The 22,419-nt window shown below is 38.2% G+C and overlaps 2 protein-coding genes across 4 annotated transcripts; one reads left to right on the top strand and one right to left on the bottom strand.

Annotated features, from left to right (window-relative positions):
- Window positions 1–9,460: 9,460 nt before the first annotated feature.
- On the bottom strand, window positions 9,461–10,243 carry LOC121253347. Its single transcript, XM_041153373.1, has one exon. The coding sequence runs from the start codon at window positions 10,241–10,243 to the stop codon at window positions 9,461–9,463; it is 783 nt and encodes a 260-aa protein (XP_041009307.1).
- A 351-nt stretch (window positions 10,244–10,594) lies between these two features.
- On the top strand, window positions 10,595–21,852 carry LOC121253022. Of its 3 annotated transcripts, XM_041152912.1 has the most exons (10): window positions 10,597–10,942; window positions 11,138–11,223; window positions 11,647–14,613; window positions 14,702–14,788; window positions 16,631–16,783; window positions 17,101–17,264; window positions 17,347–17,494; window positions 17,975–18,097; window positions 18,226–18,313; window positions 21,201–21,852. In XM_041152912.1, exons 3-10 carry the CDS (start codon window positions 11,674–11,676, stop codon window positions 21,410–21,412), a joined length of 3,915 nt encoding a protein of 1,304 aa, XP_041008846.1. In that variant the 5' UTR covers window positions 10,597–10,942; window positions 11,138–11,223; window positions 11,647–11,673; the 3' UTR covers window positions 21,413–21,852. The 3 variants fall into 3 exon arrangements, with proteins under 3 accessions (XP_041008847.1, XP_041008846.1, XP_041008845.1); XM_041152911.1 differs by having other exon boundaries at window positions 10,598–10,942; window positions 11,138–14,613; XM_041152913.1 differs by lacking the exons at window positions 17,975–18,097; window positions 18,226–18,313; window positions 21,201–21,852 and having other exon boundaries at window positions 10,595–10,942; window positions 11,138–14,613; window positions 17,106–17,264; window positions 17,347–17,488.
- Window positions 21,853–22,419: the final 567 nt, after the last annotated feature.

Raw genomic sequence — 22,419 nt, 5'->3', positions numbered from 1 at the left:
AATACTCTTCCAAACTAGCCCCTCAGAAATTACACCTCTTCTATTAACCTTCCAACTAATATTCAGCTTTTCTTAAAAATTAACTCTATTTTGACAGTTCGCCTCTTGGTTTAACGTCACACCAGTTAATATTTAAATCAGAAAGTAACCAGTAAATTAATTCCACTTGACAATTCGCCTCTTGCCTTAACATCACGCTACTTTATATTCTCCTCCCATGCTCTCTCAATGTTTTATTTTTGGGATATAATATGAGATACAAAATTCTCATATCATTTTATTTTATTATTATAATTTTTTTAAATTTTTATATAAAATATAATAAATAATTTAATTTTTTTTAAATTTAAATTCAATTTTTTCAAATTTTAAAACAATAATAATATTTAAAAATCATATTTTTAACTTTCACCTAAAACTAAAAATTCTCATCTCACTCCCAAATATGCCGATCGTCAATTCCCCTGGTAGCCCAACTCAACGGCAGTAGTAGCAGCAACATTAATAGCAGTGGTGGGTGTTGTTCCAAGTGTATTAACAAATACGAGGAAGGAGGAAGAGAAGAAGATGATGGATGCTTGGACGATTGGGAGGCCATGGCAGATTCTTTAGCAGCTGAGGACGAAGACAAGTGCTAGAACCAAAACCCGTGTTCTGAATCACTCCCAAGCGCAAATGTCGTTCCCAATTGGGAGTTGTTATCGCTCTCCCCGACGTTCGAGTTCTTTTTGTTCGCCCTAGGGTTCGACCACTCCTTGCTCGCCCCTGGGTCCAAGTACTCTTCTTTGGACACACTCATATGAGCACTCGTTACTCACCCTAGGATGCAAGCATTCTTTGTTTTCCCCTAGGTCCAAGCACTTGCTTCCCATGGTGTTTTGAAAACATCACTACTTGTTTTATTTTTCTTCAAATTTTGAATAATCTTTATGAGGGAGAGTTAGGTACACGCTCTTGCTCGGGATTATCAAGCAAAACCGATTTTCACAAGAAACTGTTTGGGATAATTGAGTAGAGGAAGAAAAAATTTCTTGCTTGGGATCAACGAACAAGGCCAATGCTCTTGCTCTAGATTACCAAGCGAGCAACGATAAGAAGCATGAAGCTCGCTACTTCAGCGAGAACCGTGGGAAAATAAAGTGCTCACCCCCGAACACCGGGGAAGGATAAAGTGCTCGCCTATCGCCTCTAGGCGAGCATGATGGAGTGCAACAAAACACGCCCCCAAGTGAGCACCAGGAAAACAAAGTGTTCACCCAATCATGCGAGTACCAAGTAGAGAAGAAGTGCTCACTCGTAGAAGAAAATCAAGAAAAGCGAAGTGCTTGCCCACCATGTGAGCACTAAGGAGAGACAAAATACTTGTCCCAGATGAGAATCGAGAAAAATGAAGTGCTCTTGTAAGACCCAACCCACTGCCATCCATGCACGTGGTTCACATTTTCAGAATCTCTTGCACGGGTTCACGCCATCCATTGCACAGGTTCCCGTCCATTTTCTTTTCCATTTTCATGCATGTTCGTTCATCCTTTTCCATCTAGGTTTTATCTCTTTACTATTTTTATCTTATATATATGCTAATCATCCTCAACCCTAATATTTGTGCCGCTCTTTCCCCTCTTCACAGAAGGCCATCGTTTCTCTGTAAAACACCAAACCAAAAGGCTCGGTTTGCAACAAGTAAACTGCCACCCGCAAAGCCGTTTCACGTGCCGCAACTCCTCCAAGCACAGTCCCGCCGGTACCTCAGCAACTCTAAGTTCATCACCCCAGACCACACCACCTTGCCCAGCTACACAAAACTGCCGCCCAATGCCCCCATAGCCTCCGTTGCAAGCCATGAAACTCCCCTGTTTTTAGCTACCCGAAACAGAGGACTTGCCCACTGAACCACTGCATCGCACTGCACTGCACCAGCCACTCCAAGCCATTGCCACCCGCTCGGAGAAGGGTGCCGGACACCCACAAGCCGCCTCAGCCGTAACAACCCCTCACGGTGAGTACCTCTCTTGGTTACTCCCTATTTTCTCTCCGCCCTCTCTCACGCTCACCTCTCCCTCTCCTTCTCTCGTGCTCAGCCCAGCATAGGTAGCATCTCCGCCGCACTCCTGCTCGTCAACCACGCCTCCACTGTCCCGCCAGCCAGCCCCATCACGCCTTACCCTCCACGCCTGCTTCGGTTTTTTGTGGGTGAGTCCCTGTCGTCGCTCACGTTTTGCTTCTACTGGTTTTATTTGGTTGTTGATAGCAGTTGCTTAAAAAGGAAATGTGGGTCACGGGTAACCAAGTAGATGAAAGGTGTTATTACCCTTTTGCCCTTTTTCTGTCTGAATGCACCACGGGCTGTGTATTTTTGTGTGTGGAACGTGGGCTGCATGTGATTTATTTATTTATTTGGACTTAAGCACACGTTGGCTTATTTTTTTAAATTAGTATTTTTTTAATAGACTGATATTTTTATCGAAATAATTATTAAGTAAATACTGTTAAATTTTGGAAAGATTAGTAAGTGCAAAATACTGTTTTGAATCCTTTTAAAAGAATATTTTTGATTTAAACAAAAGTATGATTTTCTACTTATGATGATCTCAATATGGTTATGTTATTTTAGTTTTATAAGTTTTAGTAAGATCTCAATTGTAAATAAGTTGGAATTTAACGTTTTAGTCGGAATTATTATGTTGGATATTGATGAGTTTAGAAAGTAATGTTAGCATTTCAGGAATAATGAGAATTTTGGGTTTGAGGAATTAAAAATGGATTATTTTAGAAGTTGTAGGCTTGAATATCAAAATACGAGATTGATTGGAAATTTATGAAAATTTACGTGATTATCTTATAGGTGACGATTAATTTAGTTCAGCATTGTTGAGGAAATTTTTGAAAAGCTAAAAATTCCAGGTAAGCGGGGTTTCTATTCTAGACCTTACATGAATTATTGAGACTGATGTTGACTTTCTGAAAACTTTACATATTTTTGTGATGAAATGAGAACTTGGGAAAAACCAACCTCAGTCACTTATTTGCATTACTCACGAAATTTGTATGAAAAGGAGAAAATATTTTCTGACATGCATTGTGTAGACATGAGCTAAATTTTGTCATATTGTCTCTGAAATCTAAAAAAGAACGATATTGAGAATCTGAAAAATTGTGCATTTATTTAGAAAGATGCTCCGACTTTTATTTTTCAGTATATGAGAATGATCTGATTATGTTTTGATACACTGTTTTATTTTGATATGGCATCTGAAAACCTTTGGCATGGTGTACTAATTTTGTATCTGACTTTGTCTCTGCTTCGCTTCGCTCTGCTCTGCTCTGTTTGGGTTGGTACCAACTTCTCTATCTCTGAGTGCACCCACTTTAGAAACAAAGTGATTTTTTTTGTGGTCTTTCCTGTGTGCACACTCGGGGCTCCTAGAAGAATAAGGGAAAGATTTTACCTCTGTCTCTGCCCGGTTTGGCCACCGGGGATAGCACAACCCTACCACGGGGTGAAACATGGTCTTTGTTCTGTAAGATGCTCTGTTTTGATATGACGAAGATGCTCAGGTTATGTTATGCTAAAGTGTTTTTGAATATGAAATGGATTTTTAAATATGAACAGTTGACTCTTTTAGAGTATGAAAAGATTGAAAAATCGCTCTAATTTTTGGATAACACGTTTCTTGCATATAAAAATATAATGTTTTGTTTCTGCATACTAAACTTTCTGAAAAGGCTCATGTTTGCACGCTATTATATATTCTCTGCTTATTGAGTTGTTGATAACTCACCGCTTATCTCCACAATATTTTAAGATGATTTGAATATTCCAGTCAAGGATCAAGAATATGGAGCATAGGTAAGAGGAGTTAAGAATGGTGGTTTAAGCATAGGAGGTTTACATGAGTATTGAGGATTTTGTTATTCAATAAGTTTGTTGCGTTTTGATGATATGATTTGTTGGGAGGTTGATGTTTTTATTAAAACTTTGTATTGTCTTGGATTAATTATACTTGAGTATTTGATGTGAATTAATGAGTAGTTTGTGAGATAGAGAAAAATTTGATTATGTATTATGTGGATGGAAAATGATTTTTAGGCGACATGAGTTAACTCTCCGGACCCTCGGAGACGGGGCGTTACAGCTCTCCTACCAGGCAAGCATTGTAGAGCACAAAAGTGCTTGCCAACATTAAAGAGCATGAAGCTTGCTTCGTGCGAGGACAAAAAAAAAAAAAAATGTTCACCCACCATGCAATCTCTAAGGAGAGAAAAAGTTCTCGCCCCTTAATAAGAAACAGGGAAAGCAAAGTGCTTACCTACTAGGTGAGTACCTTGGAGCACAAAAATGCTCGCCTACAAGCATCACGAAAGAGAAAGTACTAGCCCTTAGGCCAAAAACGTGAAAGAGCATTAAGCTTATGACTTCGGCGAATATCGTAGAAATGCAAAGTACTCACCCCACTAGGAGAGCAAAAGTTCTTGCCCTTGAGGTGGGGTTGAGCACCCACTAACTATTATGGTATTTGAATGCTCGCAAAAGCATGCACATCAACTTGTTTTGCTTAATATTGTTGATTGTGGATTTGACATATTTAGATTAAATTCTTCATTTTTCAATTTAATATTATTACTTTGTAGAGATGGACTCATTTTTTTTAATTTGAAATTATTAATTTGTACGAAAATCAAATCACGCTTAACTAGTATTCATTGATATTAAATATTTTAAGTCGTTTCATATGTCTGTCATTATTGACAAGCATGGTAAAAAATTATAAAACTTGTAATAAAAGAACTAATATTTTTAAATAATAAATTTGATTTTTTTTTTTGAAAGAAACATCTTTATTCATCAACAAAGACTACAATAATGATGCAATACAAGATGGAACATCCTCAAGATCAACGAGGATATCAGCAACATTGAGTGCATCTTTAGCTAGGCAACGAGCAAAATTGTTGCAACTTCTTGGAATAAAATTAACAGTAGCTGAATCATATCTCTTCATCACTTATTGAACATCATGAACAAGTAATCCAACTTGGCCCCAGCTTTCTTTGTTGCCCTTAACATCATTTATAACGTTCAATGCATCCCCTTCAAGGTAGATCTATTTCAGACCAATATCAGCAACCAGAATTGCTGATTGCAGGGCACCAAAAGCCTCAGCCAGATAAGGATCAGGATATAGAGGCCTGCACATCCTCATACAGGCTATAACTCTTCCTTCCCAGTCTCAAATTATTGCCCCAACACCCACTTTGCAATGCACATTATCCACAGTAGAGTTCCAATTGACCTTGTAGACAACAAGAGGTGGAGACAGCCATTGGTGAGTCTGAGATGGAAAGGTAAGAGGATTAGCAAAAACCTGAAAGTTAATGACAGCAAGATCCTCTATTTTCTTATTGGCCTGCTTCATAAGATTTTGAGGATTAGAGAAGGTTTGGTTGAAAACCCAATCATTCCTTCTCCTCCATAATTTCCAAGCCACCATAGATAGTTCAAGTAAAGCTTCATCATTGAGATCCTCAAACATTTGAAACATAAACTTTTTGAAGCTAGTTTGATTCACACTTTGTTTCTGAATTTAGTGGATTTAAGACACCACACATCCCTAGTAGCCACACATTCTCACAAAGCATGTTCCACAGATTCTTCATGCAGGTTACAAATTGGGCACCAAGGGTTTGAGAAAACCTTTCTTTTGAACAGGTTCAGTTTAGTAGGCAAAGTGTTATGACAAGTTTTCCAAAGAAATACTCTTTCAGCATTAGGAACCTTGATTCTCCAAAGCTTGTTCCAATTCTCTATGTTGATAGGAGAATGAGAAGTCTGGCCCTTACTTCTCTGATGAAGCTTGATTTGCATGTGATAAGCACTTCTAACAGAAAAAATTTCATTAGAGTTACCCCTCCATATAATTTTATCTGGGCTGTTACTAAGGCTAATGGGAATCTGTTGAATAATCTCCACTTCTGGTTGAAGAAAAATATGGTCAATCACATCTGTTCTCCAAGCCTTGACTTCATGATCAATCAACGCTGAAACTGTTTCCTTTGGATCCAGGACCTCTACAGGGCTTTGAACTTTGAAGGAGGTGGGAATAGGCAGCCATTTGTGATACCAAATTTTAGTATTTGCACCATTTCCTACACGCCAAAACAAGCCTTCCTCTAGTAATGGTTTTGCAACCATGATACTTCTCCATATGAGAGAAGGATTCCTTATGAGTGTAGTATTGAGAAACTACCCATCAGGAAAATATTTAGCAGAAAGAACTTTTGCAGCAAGGGACTCAGGATACTGAAGCAGTCTCCACCCTTGTTTGGCAAGCATAGCAAGGTTAAATTGCTCAAGATCTTTAAAGCCTAAACCACCAATTGCTTTAGCCTTGCACATTTTATCCCATGGATACCAATGAATCTTCTTTTCCTCAGATTTCTGACCCCACCAGAATTGTTGAACCAAACGACCCATTTCCATCAAAAGGGACTTAGGGATCTTGAAGACACCCATACTATAGGTAGGAATGGCTTGGATGATTGATTTGAGTAAAATTTATTTTCCAGCCTGAGATAGGTACTTCATTTTCTAGTTGTTGATCCTCCATTTTACTTTGTCAATGATACTTTTGAAAGCTTTAGTTTTAGATCTCCCAACCACCACTGGTAGTCCTAGATATTTGGCACAAGGCTCTGAGCACTAGATGCTTGCAATTTGGGTGATGAGAGCTCAAGATTCAGCCTTTGTATTCTTGCTGAACAGAATTGAGGTTTTGTCCTTGTTGAGCCTTTGTCCACTAGCCTGCTCATAAGTGTCTAATAGATATGATAACCTAGACCATTCCAAAGGGTTAGCTTTATATAAAAGAAGGCATTCATTTGCAAAAAACAAATGACTAATCCTTAAATGATGTCTACCCAAAGGAACACCTGTAATGGCTCTAGAACTTTTAGCACATTGGATCAAGTTGCTTAAAGATTCAGCACATAGAATGAAAAGGTAAGGAGATAGAGGGTCTCCTTGCCTAATTCCTCTTAAAGGTATAAAAGGGTTTTGTGGGATGCCATTTAAGAGTACTAAATAAGAAACAGTACAGACACACCTTAGAATCACCTCAATCCATTTACAGTCAAACCCCATCTTTACCATAACAGCTTTGAGAAAGGGTCATTCAATCCTATCATATGACTTACTCATATCAAGCTTTAGGGTCATAAAACCCTCTCTTCCTTTTATATGAGTTTGCATGGAATTCATGGCTTCAAAAGCCACCACAACATTATATGTAATCAGCCTATTGGGAACAAATGCACTCTAAGTGGTTGAGAGACTTATGGGCCTGAATTCAGTTACTCTTGAAGGATTTCTCACTTTAGGAATAAGAGCAATATGTGTTGCATTGAATTCTTGAGGCCATTCAGTTGATAGGAAAGCTTTTTTTACTGCTGCACATATGTCTGCTCCAACCACATTCCAGTGGTTTTGATAAAAGATAGCTGGGAAACCATCAGGCCCAGGTGACCCCAATGCATTCATATGAAAAATAGCTTGCTCAACCTCCTTGTTAGAAATCCCTTGGATTAGAACAACATTTATTTCAGAGGTAACAACAGGCTTCATATTCTGAAGGCACACTTCTACATTGGCAGGATTAATAGAAATAAAGAGATGCTGGAAGAAAGATTGAAATAAAGAGCTCACCTCTTCTGGGTTATCAACCACATGCCCATCATCATCTGTGATTTTCTTCATTGCATTGACCTTCCTTCTTTGAGAAGTACATCTATGAAAGAACTTGATGTTTCTGTCACCCTCTTTTAACCATTGTTGTTTTGCCCATTGTTTCCATCTCAAGTCTTCTTCCTCCAATAATGAGTCAACTTCCCTCTTGCAAGCAAAAATATCAGAGTTTCTATCTCCCTAATTAAAACTTTGCAAGTGCTTAATTTGATTTCTCTTCTCATTGATCACTTGCTTATGGTTCTGAATATGATCCTTACTCCATGCAAAAAGCTCCTCTCAACATATTTGGAGTCCTTGAGTAGGTTTTCTGATCCTTGTGTGTAGGAGAAGAGTATTCCCCCATGCCCTTTTAACAACATCCTCACAGCCATCCTTTGTAAACCAGTTGACCTCATATCTAAAAGGTCTCAAGCCACATCCTCTTAAAGAAGCATCACTGCTCATAGAGAGAAAAATTTGGGCATGATCAGAACTTTGAACAGCTAGAGTCATCATAAAGCAATCTGGGAAGCCATCAAACCAACATTGATTGCCCAATGCCCGCCCTGTCCAGTTTTTCTTTAGTAAAGGCATTCCCCTCCCTTATATTGCTCCATGGAAATCGCCCTGAAAAGGGATCTCTCTCACTGCACAATCCTCCATGGCAGTTCTAAAAGCTTCCATCATTCTAAAAAGTCTCTCAACAGCACCATATTTTTCATAGCTATGCAAGAGTTCATTAAAATCTCCTATGCAAAGCCATGCCAAATTGTCATTAGGCTTGATGGCTCTAAGAAGATCCCAACTTGTTGCCCTCCTAGCAGCTTCAAGAAACCTGTAGAAACCTGTCAACAAAAAGGTTCTTTGTTCTCCCTCAGATAAGGTCACCTTAAGAGAGATATGATGGTGAGTATAGGTCACTAATTCCACATCCACTTGGTCCTTCCATAAGCAACAAATACACCACTTAACCCCCTACTATCAATTACAAAACTACGTTGACAACCAAGTCTATTACGAACAATCTCCATCTTTTGTCTATTACACTTTGTTTCCATAAGAAAAACAAAGTTTGGGCACTTAGAATGCACCAAATGGTGTAACTCCCGAGCTGTTCAAGGGTTCCCAAGTCTTCGACAGTTCCCACTTAGGCAATTCATAAAGGGTGGTGGGGCTGCCAAGCAGCCTCCACCAATTCAACATCACAAATCTCCACACTTGTTTTTTTATCACTTTGGGGAATATCAGTAATGAAAGTATTAGATCTCAGAACCCTTTTTTTCTCACCACTCAATTCCAAAATAAGATCAGAATGATCAGGCTTACCTATCCCCTCATGTGCCTTTCTTTTCCAGGTGGACTTTTTTGTGACTAAAGATTGTTGGGGTTGAAATGTGAAACTGGTTGGGTTAGCTTTAGAAAGGAGTCCTGTTGTAACCATTTCCATGAGCATGGGATCAATAATAACTAATGTTCATTCTGTAGATTCTCACCCGAGGAAAAGGCCTTAATTGTATCTAGACTGGACAGTAAATCAAAGTTGCTGTTTTTAGAAACTGTTACACTCCTAACGTCTAAGTCCAACAGTTGACTAGCATCTTTATGGCTAATTAAGGGTGATTGATACAGATAAAGGGAGTTATGTTTCTCATTGGTTAAAGGTTCCTGAATAGATGCCCCCATATTTGATTCCTCGGAGGACTTCCCTTTTGAATTCCGGTCACCTTCTGCCGCCATTGATTAATCAAAACTACCATCGCCACCATACTTCCTGGATTCAGACAACCTGGTTTTAGATGGAGTGGCTCTCAGCCAAGGTCCAAATTGAATCGCCTCACCATCATCTCTATGCATTAAGGGACAACTTTTACCTTTGTGCTTCAAGACTCCACATTTGAAACAAAAATTTTGTAATCTTTCATATTTGAAAGCTATCCAGGTCCTCTGGTCACCACCTTGCACCCATCTACCACGCACCAAGGCTTTTGTGAGATTCACCTCAGCTTTCACACGAAGGCTTCTTCCCCAACCCATCCCATCTTCTTTCACTTCAACAAAGAGCACATTGCCAATTGCAGACGCAACAAGCTTCCCATACTCCTGGTTCATACCTAATAAAGGCATGTTATGAAGTTGCACCCAGAACGACTCATGAGTAAAGGAGATAGCATTAAAAGGGAGGCTGCCATCTACTTCTTGCAAAGCAACTAGAAAACGATCAAAAGTCCACAAACGACCTTTTAAGACTTTCTCCTTATCTACCAACATTTGGAACTCAATGAAAAAGGAGTTGTCACTAGTCACCAAGAACTCCACCCATCCCTCCAACCTCCATACCAATGCCATAGTTTTTTTGAAAGCTTCAATGTTGATCGGCTTATCAGATGTAACCAGAGACATGAGGCAGTGTTTCCCCTTCCAATATGCCTCTTGCAGGGATTGATCATAGAGAAGAACTACTTGTTCCTCTTCCTCTGTGAGTTTGAGACCTTCCCATAACATAGTCAACCTCTCCTCAGCCATGCATGCAAAGCAAAAAATAAAACTCCACAGATAGAATCTGAGAGACAATAATCTGTGGTAAACAAGAGAAAAACCCTTACTCCCACGAGAGAGAAGGGCCATCAAGTGTGATGCATGTTAATCAGATCTTAATGCAGCAGCATGGGAGAGAAGCTATCAAGTATGATTTGATTTGGATTCAAGTCGTTTTTTTTTTTTTTTTGAAACAATTCAAGTCCTTGTTAGGAGTGAGATATTTGTGTATCCTATTATTTAGGTTAAATTGTAGTTTGAAAATTGAATCCCACTCCCACGTAGGAGAGAGAGAGAGAGAGGGTGAGCGAAAGGAATATAAAATATAGTTATATGCCATATGGTATATACAGTTACATAAAAGCATTCTTTTCTCCGCTCCTCGTGTGTCGATCAGTCGATGGCGCTTAATTCTCGGCAATGTCGCTCTCCGACGACCCAGAGAGAACTTTGTATAGAACCCACTCCGCTGCCGTAAGCCTCGCCTCTCTTTCTTTTCCTTCCCATCTCTTTCCTCAGCCCCCAATCGCTCACATTCCCGTTTCCCCCCATTCGATCTCACCCCGCTTTAATCACGAACAGAAGAAAGAAAAAAAGAACAGATTTCTCCCCCAGCTTCAATGCGAGCTCTGAGTGCTCCAACAACAGAGCTAGAAACAGGGAGATATAGGGTACGCCAAAAATCAGGTACTTTCGTTGGACGTACGATTTTCGCTCTTAATTCTGTGTTTATTTTAATCCGTCTTGAATTTTGGAGCGACCCCATTTGGAAATTGTTTTCGATTCGTTATTTTATCGGTCGATTTTGATATTTTTATCTTTCACATGTTGATGGAGGATCGTGCATGATATTAAGTTGATTTCAAATGATTGGTGTCTCAGGAATTTTCCTGTTTGGATCTTTGGCGCTGCGCTGGTTGTGACTTGGCCCTGATTTCTTTCGAATACGAGGAATTTTTATTAATTGGGTATGGGTTTTACTTCTATTGTTATAGATGATCCAAGATTTATTTCATCCGTGTAATTAAAAAGCGGGACAGACAGCCTCGAGGATATTGTTGAGTTTTCTGGGGATTGGGTTTGTGCGGTCGGTTTGCTGACATACACATTATTATAAATTTAATCAAGAATAAAGGAAACTCATGTACAGGAATTCTTTCAGTAACAATACTGCCCGCTGCGCGGCTTCAACAAATTTTTAACTGGCGCAATTGAGTTCTTACTTCAAAGACTGAAGTGGAGAATTTGATGATTAGGGAATGGAAAACGGTAGGCTTGAATCTGTGAGGAGGTTAGCTGATATGGAGGACAAACAGATAATCTATTCTTAATTTTGTGATTTGGAGAAGGAATTAGCTTCTCAAGCAGCTGAGAAACCATTAATTTTGCAGCTAAAGTCTTTGAAGTTGCTTGATGCAATGGCTGGAGAGGCGCCTGGCCCATCAGGTCAATGGATCCAGAAACAACCATCCTCGGTCATTCCGAATGTAGGAAGCAACGTAAATAAGAACTTCTCTGTACGGACAGGTGAAGAATTTTCAATGGAGTTTCTTCAGGACCGTGTTGCTGCTAGAAGAGTTCCTGATGTACCTAATATGGCTCACAAACGAGAAAAGAAGGTCTTATTCAATTATGATCAGAATGGACATCTGGTGTATGAGGATCTCACTGGTATTCTTGGGCTGAACAGAATGGATTCTGAGAGTGCCTCTGACATGTCTGAGTATGCCTCCGCAAGAGGTTCTGTGAAGGAGCTTGAAAATGGGGCTTATGCTCATAAATCAAACAACAACCACAAGGAAGATCGTAATAATGGACAGGGGTCAAGGAAGGGTAGCGGTGAATTGAATTGTAACGGGACTGGTTTTGGCCCAATGTCTTCTCCAATATATAAATCTGACTCCCCTCATTCCAACAACTTTCCTGGGTCAGGAGCATCAGATGGTTCTCAATCTGGGAAAATGAAGTTTCTTTGCAGTTTTGGTGGAAAAATTTTTCCCAGGCCAAGTGATGGGAAACTTAGATATGTTGGTGGTGAGACACATATTATTTCGATCCGAAAGAATATTACACGGGAAGAGTTTGTGAAGAAAACTTTTGGCATTTGTAGCCATCCTCACACGATCAAGTATCAGCTTCCTGGTGAGGATCTTGATGCCCTGATATCCGTGTCTTCTGATGAGGATCTTCATAACATGATAGATGAATATAATGGGCTTGAAAGGCATGAAGGTTCTCAAAGACTCCGTATTTTTTTGATACCTTTGGGTGAATCTGAGGAAACATCTTCCCTTAAGGGAAATGCTATTCAACAGAGCAGTCCTGATTACCAATATGTTGTTGCTGTGAACGGGATCCTGGATCCTAGTTCTAGGAAGAACACCTGTGGACAGAGTTTTGCAAGTGACCTTCACTTGAGAACTAATATGGACTGCTATCCCAGTTTTTACAGAAATTCTCCAACTGCCCTGTTTCACATGGAGAGAAAGGGTGGTTTTAATGATTTGCATCCCACCCAGTTTTTTAATCAACCCCAGAATAGGAGCAGGTCTCCTGATAAATCTCTTCCTTTCTCTTCAATCCCACTTCAGGGGGAAGATTCAAGGAGTGCTAATAAGCAATTGTGTGGTGATAACTCATGCCGGGCTAGTAATGAGAGCAGCATTTCCTTTTTCAGTACTCAACAAACACCTGAGGACTCGAGCACTGACAGTACTGGTTCCAAACACCCTATAAAAGAGGCAGTACCTTTGATGAATCATCTTCATCCTTATAAACAAGTTGATGGCAGTCAGCCCGGTGGAGGATATTTTCATAACCACAACCCCAGAAAAGAATTTGTGTTTCCAGCTCTTGATCAAGATGAGGGTGAATTTGATGGGTTCTCCTGTGAGAAACCAATGCACAAGGAAAGAACATTCCACTCTGAGAAGCCTATCTCTCACACAGAAGATCCATTGGGTCTATTTTCAGGATCCGGTGACTACATCGATTCTCATCGAGGGTTGCCACATGCATTTTCTGATTCAAAGTTGCACGAGAATGGAGGAAACCCTGCTTTCTGCTCACAAGATGGAATGAACCCATTGTCCCCCTTGAAATTTCCAAAGCCTCAATTATCTCCACAACTAAACTCAACTGTCTCACAAGACAAACCACTGAAACCACATGAGCATGATGATCTTGTTTATCCTCATGTGCAATATAAGTTAGTGGAAACCGTATCTCAGAGTAGACCGGATTGGCTGAATTCTTCCACATGTCCAGAAATATCAGGGAGGAATGAACCTAACGATACAGGTACTGGCAGCATTGATGACAAAGAACAAACAGCTGAAAAAGACTCAAATAATTCTGGTTTCTTGATACCAAAAAAATTTGAAGAAAACTTTTCAACCTTGGAAAGGTTTGGTCAAAAAAATCCTTTTCTGTGTCAAGGTGGAGAGCTTTATGAGGAGAGATCTCCTGCTACTGGATGGGGATATAAGACAATATTGCCGGATATGAACTCCAACGTATCTCCTTTTGGCATTGATACTTCTATGCAAGTGTTACAAGCTTCAGGTCAAGTGCTTCCTGCATCCTCAGCCATTAATTTTAAGCCTTTTGTAGATAACCTGATGGAGCACCCCCAAAACCACCGACTGGAAAAAATTCCTCCTGAGAGCCAAAGAACTGCCAATGATGAGGATTGTGCTTTGACTATAACAGTAAGTGGTGTAGAAGGAAAAGGGATTTCAGAGATTGGGAATTATGAAGTTGCAGGCCTATATCCAAGTGTCAGACAGCAGTATCACAATGCAGATTCTTCAACTGATCTTATGACTGGGTCATCCTGTGGGCTAGCTTCCCTTGAACCTCCATTGCTAAAACCTGTTACAAGTCACAAAGATATGGGTATCCAAGAGCCCATTCAAAGGAACTCTGTGGATTTGTGCCCATCTACAGCTCATGCTAATTCTGGTTTGAGCTCAAATTGGAATAAGCATGACTACACAATGACTCAGAATCCAAACAAAGATGCTTTGTTTCAGGCAGAGTTCTCTCTCCTAGATGAAAACTTAGTTAATTACCCTGATCAGAAGGTTGAGAGTGTGGGCTTTGCTGGGCCTGTTAATGAGAAATCAAATGCCAAAGATCGATCATTGGCAGAAACTAAACCTCCAAGTAGAACTCATGATAGAAATCTGCAGGAGCCTGTTATTATTGTGGAAGATGTGCTTGAGACTAATCATGCTGGCATAGAGTCTTCATCTGGAGCTGCCCCATGCATACTGGATGAAACCAGCGACGATATTATCAATATTTTATCTCCTACAGCAACAGAGGAAGAAGGAAGCATAGTTCTAGAGTTTGAGGTAAGATTGCTTGAACTTGATTGGTCTGTGGTTCTGTAAATTTACTATATACTAGGAAGCTTGAGTTTCTTCGTGCTTTTCTTTATAGGATGCTGTGGCTGATGATGAGGACAAGACTGAATCAATTAGCGATGCAATGATAGCTGAAATGGAAGCCAGCATATATGGCTTGCAGGTCTTATGCTCCTGTCTTAGATCATATGGTTCAATGTGATTATTTTTTTGGAAGCATCTTTTGATTGGAAAATCATACTTTATCATTTTATTTGCTGACCTAAAAGACCCTGTCACCACCACCTTGTTGAGGCAGCGGGGGACATACTATTTTTTTCTGAGACCTTGAGGTCTTCTAGGTTAAGTCAGAGACTAAGGGTGGGTTTGGATACACAAACCTATCTCATCTCATCTATCTCATCATTACAACTTTCTCAAATTCCCATACAAAAATATAATAAACAATTCAACTTTTTCAAATCCCAAAATAAAAATAATACTAAAACATTATATTTAATAATATTTTATTCGACTTTCAACAAAACATCTCATCTCATCTGAACTCTCTCTCCAAACTCACCCTCACACGTATAAGGTGAAGTTTGTTTACTCTGTGACGAAAGCAACAGTGTAAGTTGTCAAACCTTTTTCAAGCTATTAATGAATTGTTGAATTGACAAGTGAAAAGGATAAAATTTGTTATGGCCCTCTAGCCTCTTAATCACAAAAGTTGAAGGGCTTTAAGAGTTGGACTATAGAGGAACATTTTGCAAGCTGTAGGTGAGCTAGCGATCCACTTTGAATAAAAAGCGTAGAGCTCAACAAGGGAATAAAGTATTGTTGAACTCCAAAACCAACTTAAGTTGAGCTGTGTTGATTGATGAACCATGGGCTATGGATTTGATCCCTATCTACCCACCAAAGATAAAGGAAATTATGTGTGCTCAAAGGTCAAGTAGAAGACAAGAATTGGTGCATTCTTAATCCCTAGCCAAAATAAGTGAACGAAATTCGTGAACCTTCTTATCTTTCTTTCCATAGTGTATAACTTGCTCCACCATAGTGTATCATACAAGAGTTGTTGAATGGGCAATATATTTCTAATATAACTGCGGGGCAAGATTTAGAATTCAATTATAAATGTAGAAGTTGGTATGCTAAGTTGCATTTAGACCTAAATTCTTTTCTACCTCCGTTATAGAGCTTGCAAACTCATGGTCATGTACCTTGTAAGTAAAAGGTTCATTTATCCATTGGTGCACATAAATTTTGTGCTAGATAAATTCGATCTTCCCTATAAGGGGGATAATTTTTCTTGGAAAATCTTGTGTTTGGTGTGACTTTGAAGGAAATTCACCCTCAAAAGGTAGAAATGAAGAAGCGAACTTGGTCAGGGTTTTTTTATGTTTCTCTTGTGTAGGTACTGCATGGATGACTTCAATTTTGTTTTCTAGGTTCTTAGGCAATAGTTTAATAAGGCAATGGTCAATTGCCGGAATATTTGGATTTTCTGGAAGGAAGAAGCCTCTATTTGAATTCATGGTTCTACTGATATCTCTTTAATAACCTCTGTCCAGGATATAGCCCAAAAGATGGGATTTTCTTAGTTTACTATGATTTTATCCCTTCTGGGCTGACTGTCTGTGGATACTGATACAACTATTTCTGAAAGAGTGGTGCTACTCCCACCGCTGGGAGCTCCCGCTGGGGCTCCCGCTAGCGGTTTTGGTTTGAGTTTTTTTTTTTTTTTTTGTATTTTTTTACATGTATTTTTTAACACATTTAAATATATTTTAAAAAATAAAAGAATTCATAATATTATTAAAAAATACTTACTTAATCATTAAGTAAAAAATAATAATAATAAAAAAATAAAAAACTCATAGCGGTAGAGACTAGTGGTAAGAGTAGTATTTTCCTTTCTGAAAAGTGACCAGCTCTCTGAGATTTTCCCTACTTTATGTTTCCAATGGTGTGGTTTCTACTTGCAACTGATTTTTTTATTTTTTGTTCAAATATACAGATTATAAAGAATGCTGATCTTGAAGAATTGCGGGAATTAGGATCTGGTACTTATGGGACTGTATATCATGGAAAATGGCGAGGAACAGATGTTGCCATAAAGAGAATAAAAAAGAGTTGCTTTTCAGGGAGATCATCGGAACAAGAACGGTTGGTAGGTACCTACATATTTTTCTTCTTAATGTTCTTCCTCATACTCAAATAACAATAGTGAGTATGAAAATTAAAAAGTTAATTTTTCCAAGTGAGATGGAAATCTTGAGAAGCCTTAAAAATAATTGATGGCACTTATTCTGGAATATATGGGTCGTTTTCTATCATATAAAAGCTGTTATTTGGATTGCAAATGGTTTTTGGTATGCAATGCTTATGTATGCACGCTTATCTATGAATCCTTTACCCAATTTGAAATGCCAAATTCTTTTACCTATCTGAACAAAACTTTAAATTGTCAACTGACGGCTTTACTAGACCAGAGACTTCTGGAGAGAGGCTCAGATTCTGTCAAATCTTCACCATCCAAATGTGGTCGCATTTTATGGTGTCGTCCCGGATGGAACTGGAGGAACCTTGGCAACAGTAACCGAGTATATGGTGAATGGGTCACTTAGGCATGTCCTACTTAAGAAGGATAGGTAATTTATCCTCCAATTATTTCTGTATATGTTCTTCCAATAATTATTTATACACATGTGCATCTTTGGATTCTTTGTGCAGAGCACTTGACCGTCGTAAAAAGCTTATAATTGCCATGGATGCAGCTTTTGGCATGGAATACTTGCATTCAAAAAATATTGTTCATTTTGACTTGAAATGTGACAATTTGCTTGTCAACCTGAGGGATCCACAACGACCCATCTGCAAGGTAAAATGGGACAAACGCTCTTTTTTCTATATAGGTCAAATAAAATTTTTTTGATAGAAGCAGCTAGGCGTTGCCCAACTACACAGGAGGTACAAAGAGAAAACCATTCTACGAGTTAGGAACTAGTCATGGATACAAGGAAATCATGAAAACTAGCCCCATTGAAATCATTGCAGTAGCCCAAAAAAATATAGTGTTGAAGAAGATTCTCTTGAGCTCGTCCTAGGAATGTTCCCGATTTTCAAAACACCGACCATTTCTCTCAGTGTTTCCCCCAAGAGGCATGATAGTGACATGACTTGGCTTAATTGATTTCTGCTGGAAACCTTCTACTAGAAGCCATAATTTGACGATACTAACAAGTTTACAAGTTTTATGTGTTTTTTTTTTTTTTTTTGGTTGGGGGGGAATATCCTGGTTGATTCAAGTTGCAAGTTCAGATTTACCACTTGCATTTGTCTATGGTGTTTGTTTTTGCAGGTTGGAGATTTTGGATTATCAAGAATTAAACGTAATACTCTGGTGTCTGGTGGTGTGCGAGGAACACTTCCATGGATGGCACCAGAATTGTTAAATGGTAGCAGTAGTCGGGTCTCTGAGAAGGTTAGTGGGGCCATGTTATATGTCATAGTGTAAAGGAAGGAAGAAATCGTTTTTAGTTCTGACTCAATGTTAAAAAAAAAAAAAATCATTTGGTAAAGCAGTTAATTATATGGTATTGCTTTTGACAGGTCGATGTTTTCTCATTTGGCATTTCAATGTGGGAGATCTTGACTGGGGAGGAACCTTATGAAAATATGCATTGTGGTGCAATTATTGGTAAGTTTATGTTTTTGAGCTGATCGTGAAATGCCACTCTACTTTTGGAGTGCTTCAAAGTGCAATGAAATAATTATTTTCTGATTTCCTTGAAATATTAACATGTTTGTTCTTCATGTAAAATGGAATCATTGGCAAAACTGCTGCAATGATTATAAATAGGGAATAAACGATTTGTTTAATTTGGAAATCACTTCAGTTGGTGCAACTAGTAAACAATAAATTGACAATGCAATAAACTGACAGAAGAGAAGAAAAAATAGAAATAAAAAATTCATTTACGAAAATGTGGAACATTCAATGCGTATACATACTCATAATAAAATTATGGGCTGTGTCCCCTTCATTAAAAAAATGTATCCGCATGCATGTATGGTATCCAACTACAAATGGTAATGAGGGAGAAAGAGGCTGTGCTGGAAGTTATCAATGAAAAGGTTCATCAATTAAAATTTTAAATATTAAAAGAAGAAATGGGTGCAAAATGTAGGAGATATTTAGCTAATTAAAAGTAAATTAAAAAAATGAACCGGCGATTGGTGGATGTGGAAGTGGGGCCATTTTAGGAATTGGATTAAGATGGAAAAAAATTTATTGTTATAGGTTTTCAACATTGAGAAAGCTAATCTTTTCAAATGTATCAAGAGTTGAACTCAAAGTTGAGGTGGACAATATTATGGTGGGTAGTGACTGTTTTCTGGCAGTAAAGCAACGGTGAAGTGAGGTTTATGGTATGCTGTCTAGTTGTGTGGTGCTAAAGCTATGATATGTGTAGAAGAGATCTGATACTGAATTGATGTGGAGAGCAGACCAAAGTTCTTAGTCTACATTTAATAGTTCCACCTTATTGAATAATATTATAGATTGAATTTCTGAAGGATGGGATAGGTTATCTAGGTTTATGTCTCTAATTAGATGATTTAATTTGTTTACTATGGTGCATTCGGAAGGAATCTTGATGATAGGGAGCACTTCCTGGAAGAATTTAGGAGTTTTTTCTTGAAGACTATTTACTTGGGCCATTGCTACAGATTTTAATGGTCTCCCCTTCATGATTTCCTTGTATCCATTTCTAGTTCCTAACTAGGTGTATTCTCTTTTATACTTCTGTGTACTTGGGCTATGCCTATTTCAGTATTAATAAAATATGTTTTACCTACTAAAAAAAATTAGACTATTTAAGTTTGTATTTGAGGAGAATTGATTGGGATAAGGAGTTGTGGAAATAGACTGGAAAATAGGTTGGATTAAGGGGTTCCAATTACAGAGTAACAAGTTGGTATGATCTGGAGCTCAAAGCAAGTGAGAGAAGGAAAAAAAACTCAGATCTGAGTTGGGGATGTGAACACTAAGGACTCGTTTGGATAATGAGATGAGATGAGATGAGATTGTTTTAGATGAATTAAATAAAATATTGTTAGAATATTATTTTTTAATATTATTATTGTTTTGAGATTTGAAAAAGTTGAATTGTTTATTATATTTTGTATGAAAATTTGGAAAAGTTGTAATGATGAGATGAGATGAGATGGGTTGAGAGTGTTTCTGTATCCAAACGGGACCTAAATCTGGAACGTTAGCAGATCTAGCTTTATGGGTTGACACTAGCAAAGGCTTGTTGTGCTGAGGTTTGTAAACGTGTTGATTTCAGTGTTCTAAGGATGATTACTCAAGCATGGTTGCAAGGTTTCAAGTTGCTGGAAATTAAAGAAAGAAGGAAAAGATAAATGTGGACATCACACGTTTTTAAACGTGTTGATTTCATTGTTCTAAGGATGATTACTCAGGCATGGTTGCAAGGTTTCAAGTTGCTGGAAATTAAAGAAAAAAGAAGGAAAAGATAAATTTGGACATCACACCTAGTTACCCTAAACATCACACCTGGGTTTCCTCAACATCACCCCTTGAAAAAGGATCATAGTTGCAAAATTTTAGTAAATTTCTTTTTTTTGTTTTTTTTTTATGCTTGAAAGAGTTAACTTCAGTATGTGTTGCCAACTAATCTGACCACAAGTAGGACTATGGCTATTAATCCTAAACAACTGAGAAAACTATTTATAAAGAACTTAATAACATCAGAGATCCATAATATTACCCCAAGGATGAAAACTATAGCCCATACTTGAATTTGTAATATAAATTGCCCCCGATTCCTTAAGAAAATAAAACTAAAGTAAAACAAAACCACCCTTCTTCTTCCTGCATCTTTCTTGCAATAGTGTTTGTGCCATTGTTTGGTGACAAAAGCTGTAGGGTGAGGGACAAGGCATGGGGGCTGGGTTTGATGGTGGTGATGGAGGCTCAAAGACCGTTGTTACCTGCCAAAGCAGGGTATTGCGGTCTAAATTTGGATGTTATTCTAAACTTTAGTATTTTGCATGAAGTGGCCACTCTAAAAAATTTGAACCTGTGTACTTGCACTTTAGGGTAGCAATGCTTATAATTCCTCATTTGCGATGAAGATGGTCTAAGCGGTATTGTCATTGGTACACTGATGGTGGTGCTTCAGCCTGTGTCAAGTTGTCACTAGTAAAGCAGGTTGCTTGTGCTTTTCAAGTTGGATAGCAAACTTGCATATAACTTAGCGCACCATCTATATTTTCATTTTTAATACCGATTTCTAATACTATAATTCAAACACAAAAAATGGGCTACAAGATGTCAATATATTGGCTGGCTGGAGTTATTCTTCACACAGACAATTCCAACAAGTAAAATATCAATTTGAAGAACCTTTTCACTAGCTTATCTGACTAGAGACTTGGTTTATTTCTGATTTTCTTAGTTTCCTTCGATTCTTTCACCACACATCATAATTAAAGAATATCAACAGCTTTCTATCTTTCTTTTAACTATGATTCTATGATTTGGTGTATTGTGAATGAAGGGGGAATTGTGAAGAACACTCTACGACCTCCTATTCCAGAACATTGTGATCCTGAGTGGAGGAAGCTGATGGAAGATTGTTGGTCCCCAAATCCCGAAACCCGGCCATCATTTACTGAGATAACCAACCGATTGCGATGTATGGCTATAGTGCTTCAGTCAAAGGGATCTAATAATCTGGTGGTAAGGCAAGGGAAACCGAACATTTTGTGATGAATGAATACATATGCGCCTATTCTCTTCTTCAGGTACCAGGATTGTCTAGTATCTTCGAGAGAAAGCCCTTGGGGTTGAGGATCAAGGCTTCAAGGATGAGCATGAGTACTATTCGATGACCTTTTGTCAATAAAGACATCTCCATTTGTTTATTCTTTTGTAACAAAATTTACTTTGGGTAGTAAATGAAAAAGAGTGCATAGGCTGTTCTCTGCTTAGTTTAACTGCGTTTTTGTTCCAAAAAACATGAGTTCATTTGTACATACGCACTCAAAAGGCATAGAGTTGTGCATTGGGTTATCTCCTTCATGTCCGGATTACGAGTCTTGCCTTTTTCTTTCCCTCTCCATTTTGAGAGATCGCCATGTAATATTTGATATTATTGTGATATATAACAGTTGAGGCCAAAATATATTATGTTCCTTTCTTTTCCTATAGTTTGATGAATTTGTGTCGCTTTTGTTAAATCTTGAGTGCAACTTTGTAATTTGCAATTTTGTATCATAAGCTAACACTTTATCTAATCCTCTTTTTTTTTTTTTTTTTTTTGACATTTACACGATACCGATTATATGCCAACGATAGAGTTAATTCAAACTGCAAGACTAAGGCCGGTTTTGATTTTACAAATCATCTTATCTCATATCAAATAATCATTATAATTTTCTTATACTACCAAATAAAATATAAAAAATAATTCAATTTTTTTAAATCTTAAAATACAAATTATATTCTAATAATAGCTTATTTAATTTCTTCTCATCTATATAATCAAACGAGTCCTTGGAGTGTTTTCAAGGAGGAAGTTGATTCCTTTCCCATGCGAAGTTGATTTAGGAGCTGCAGAAAAGAAGAAAATAGAACACCCCATTTAAAGTGAACGTTTTTTTTTTTTCCTTTTCCACAGAGCTGCTGCTTCTCCTCTTCTCTAAGGATCCAAATTGATATCGACAGAAACCTATTTTTTATACGGGAGTAACTATCTCTGGATTGGAAGACAGACC

Source organism: Juglans microcarpa x Juglans regia, chromosome 2S (genome assembly GCF_004785595.1).
Source record: "Juglans microcarpa x Juglans regia isolate MS1-56 chromosome 2S, Jm3101_v1.0, whole genome shotgun sequence".
NCBI lineage: Eukaryota > Viridiplantae > Streptophyta > Magnoliopsida > Fagales > Juglandaceae > Juglans > Juglans microcarpa x Juglans regia.
The sequence above is the reverse complement of the archived record's forward strand: the minus strand, read 5'-3'. Positions and strand labels throughout refer to the sequence as shown.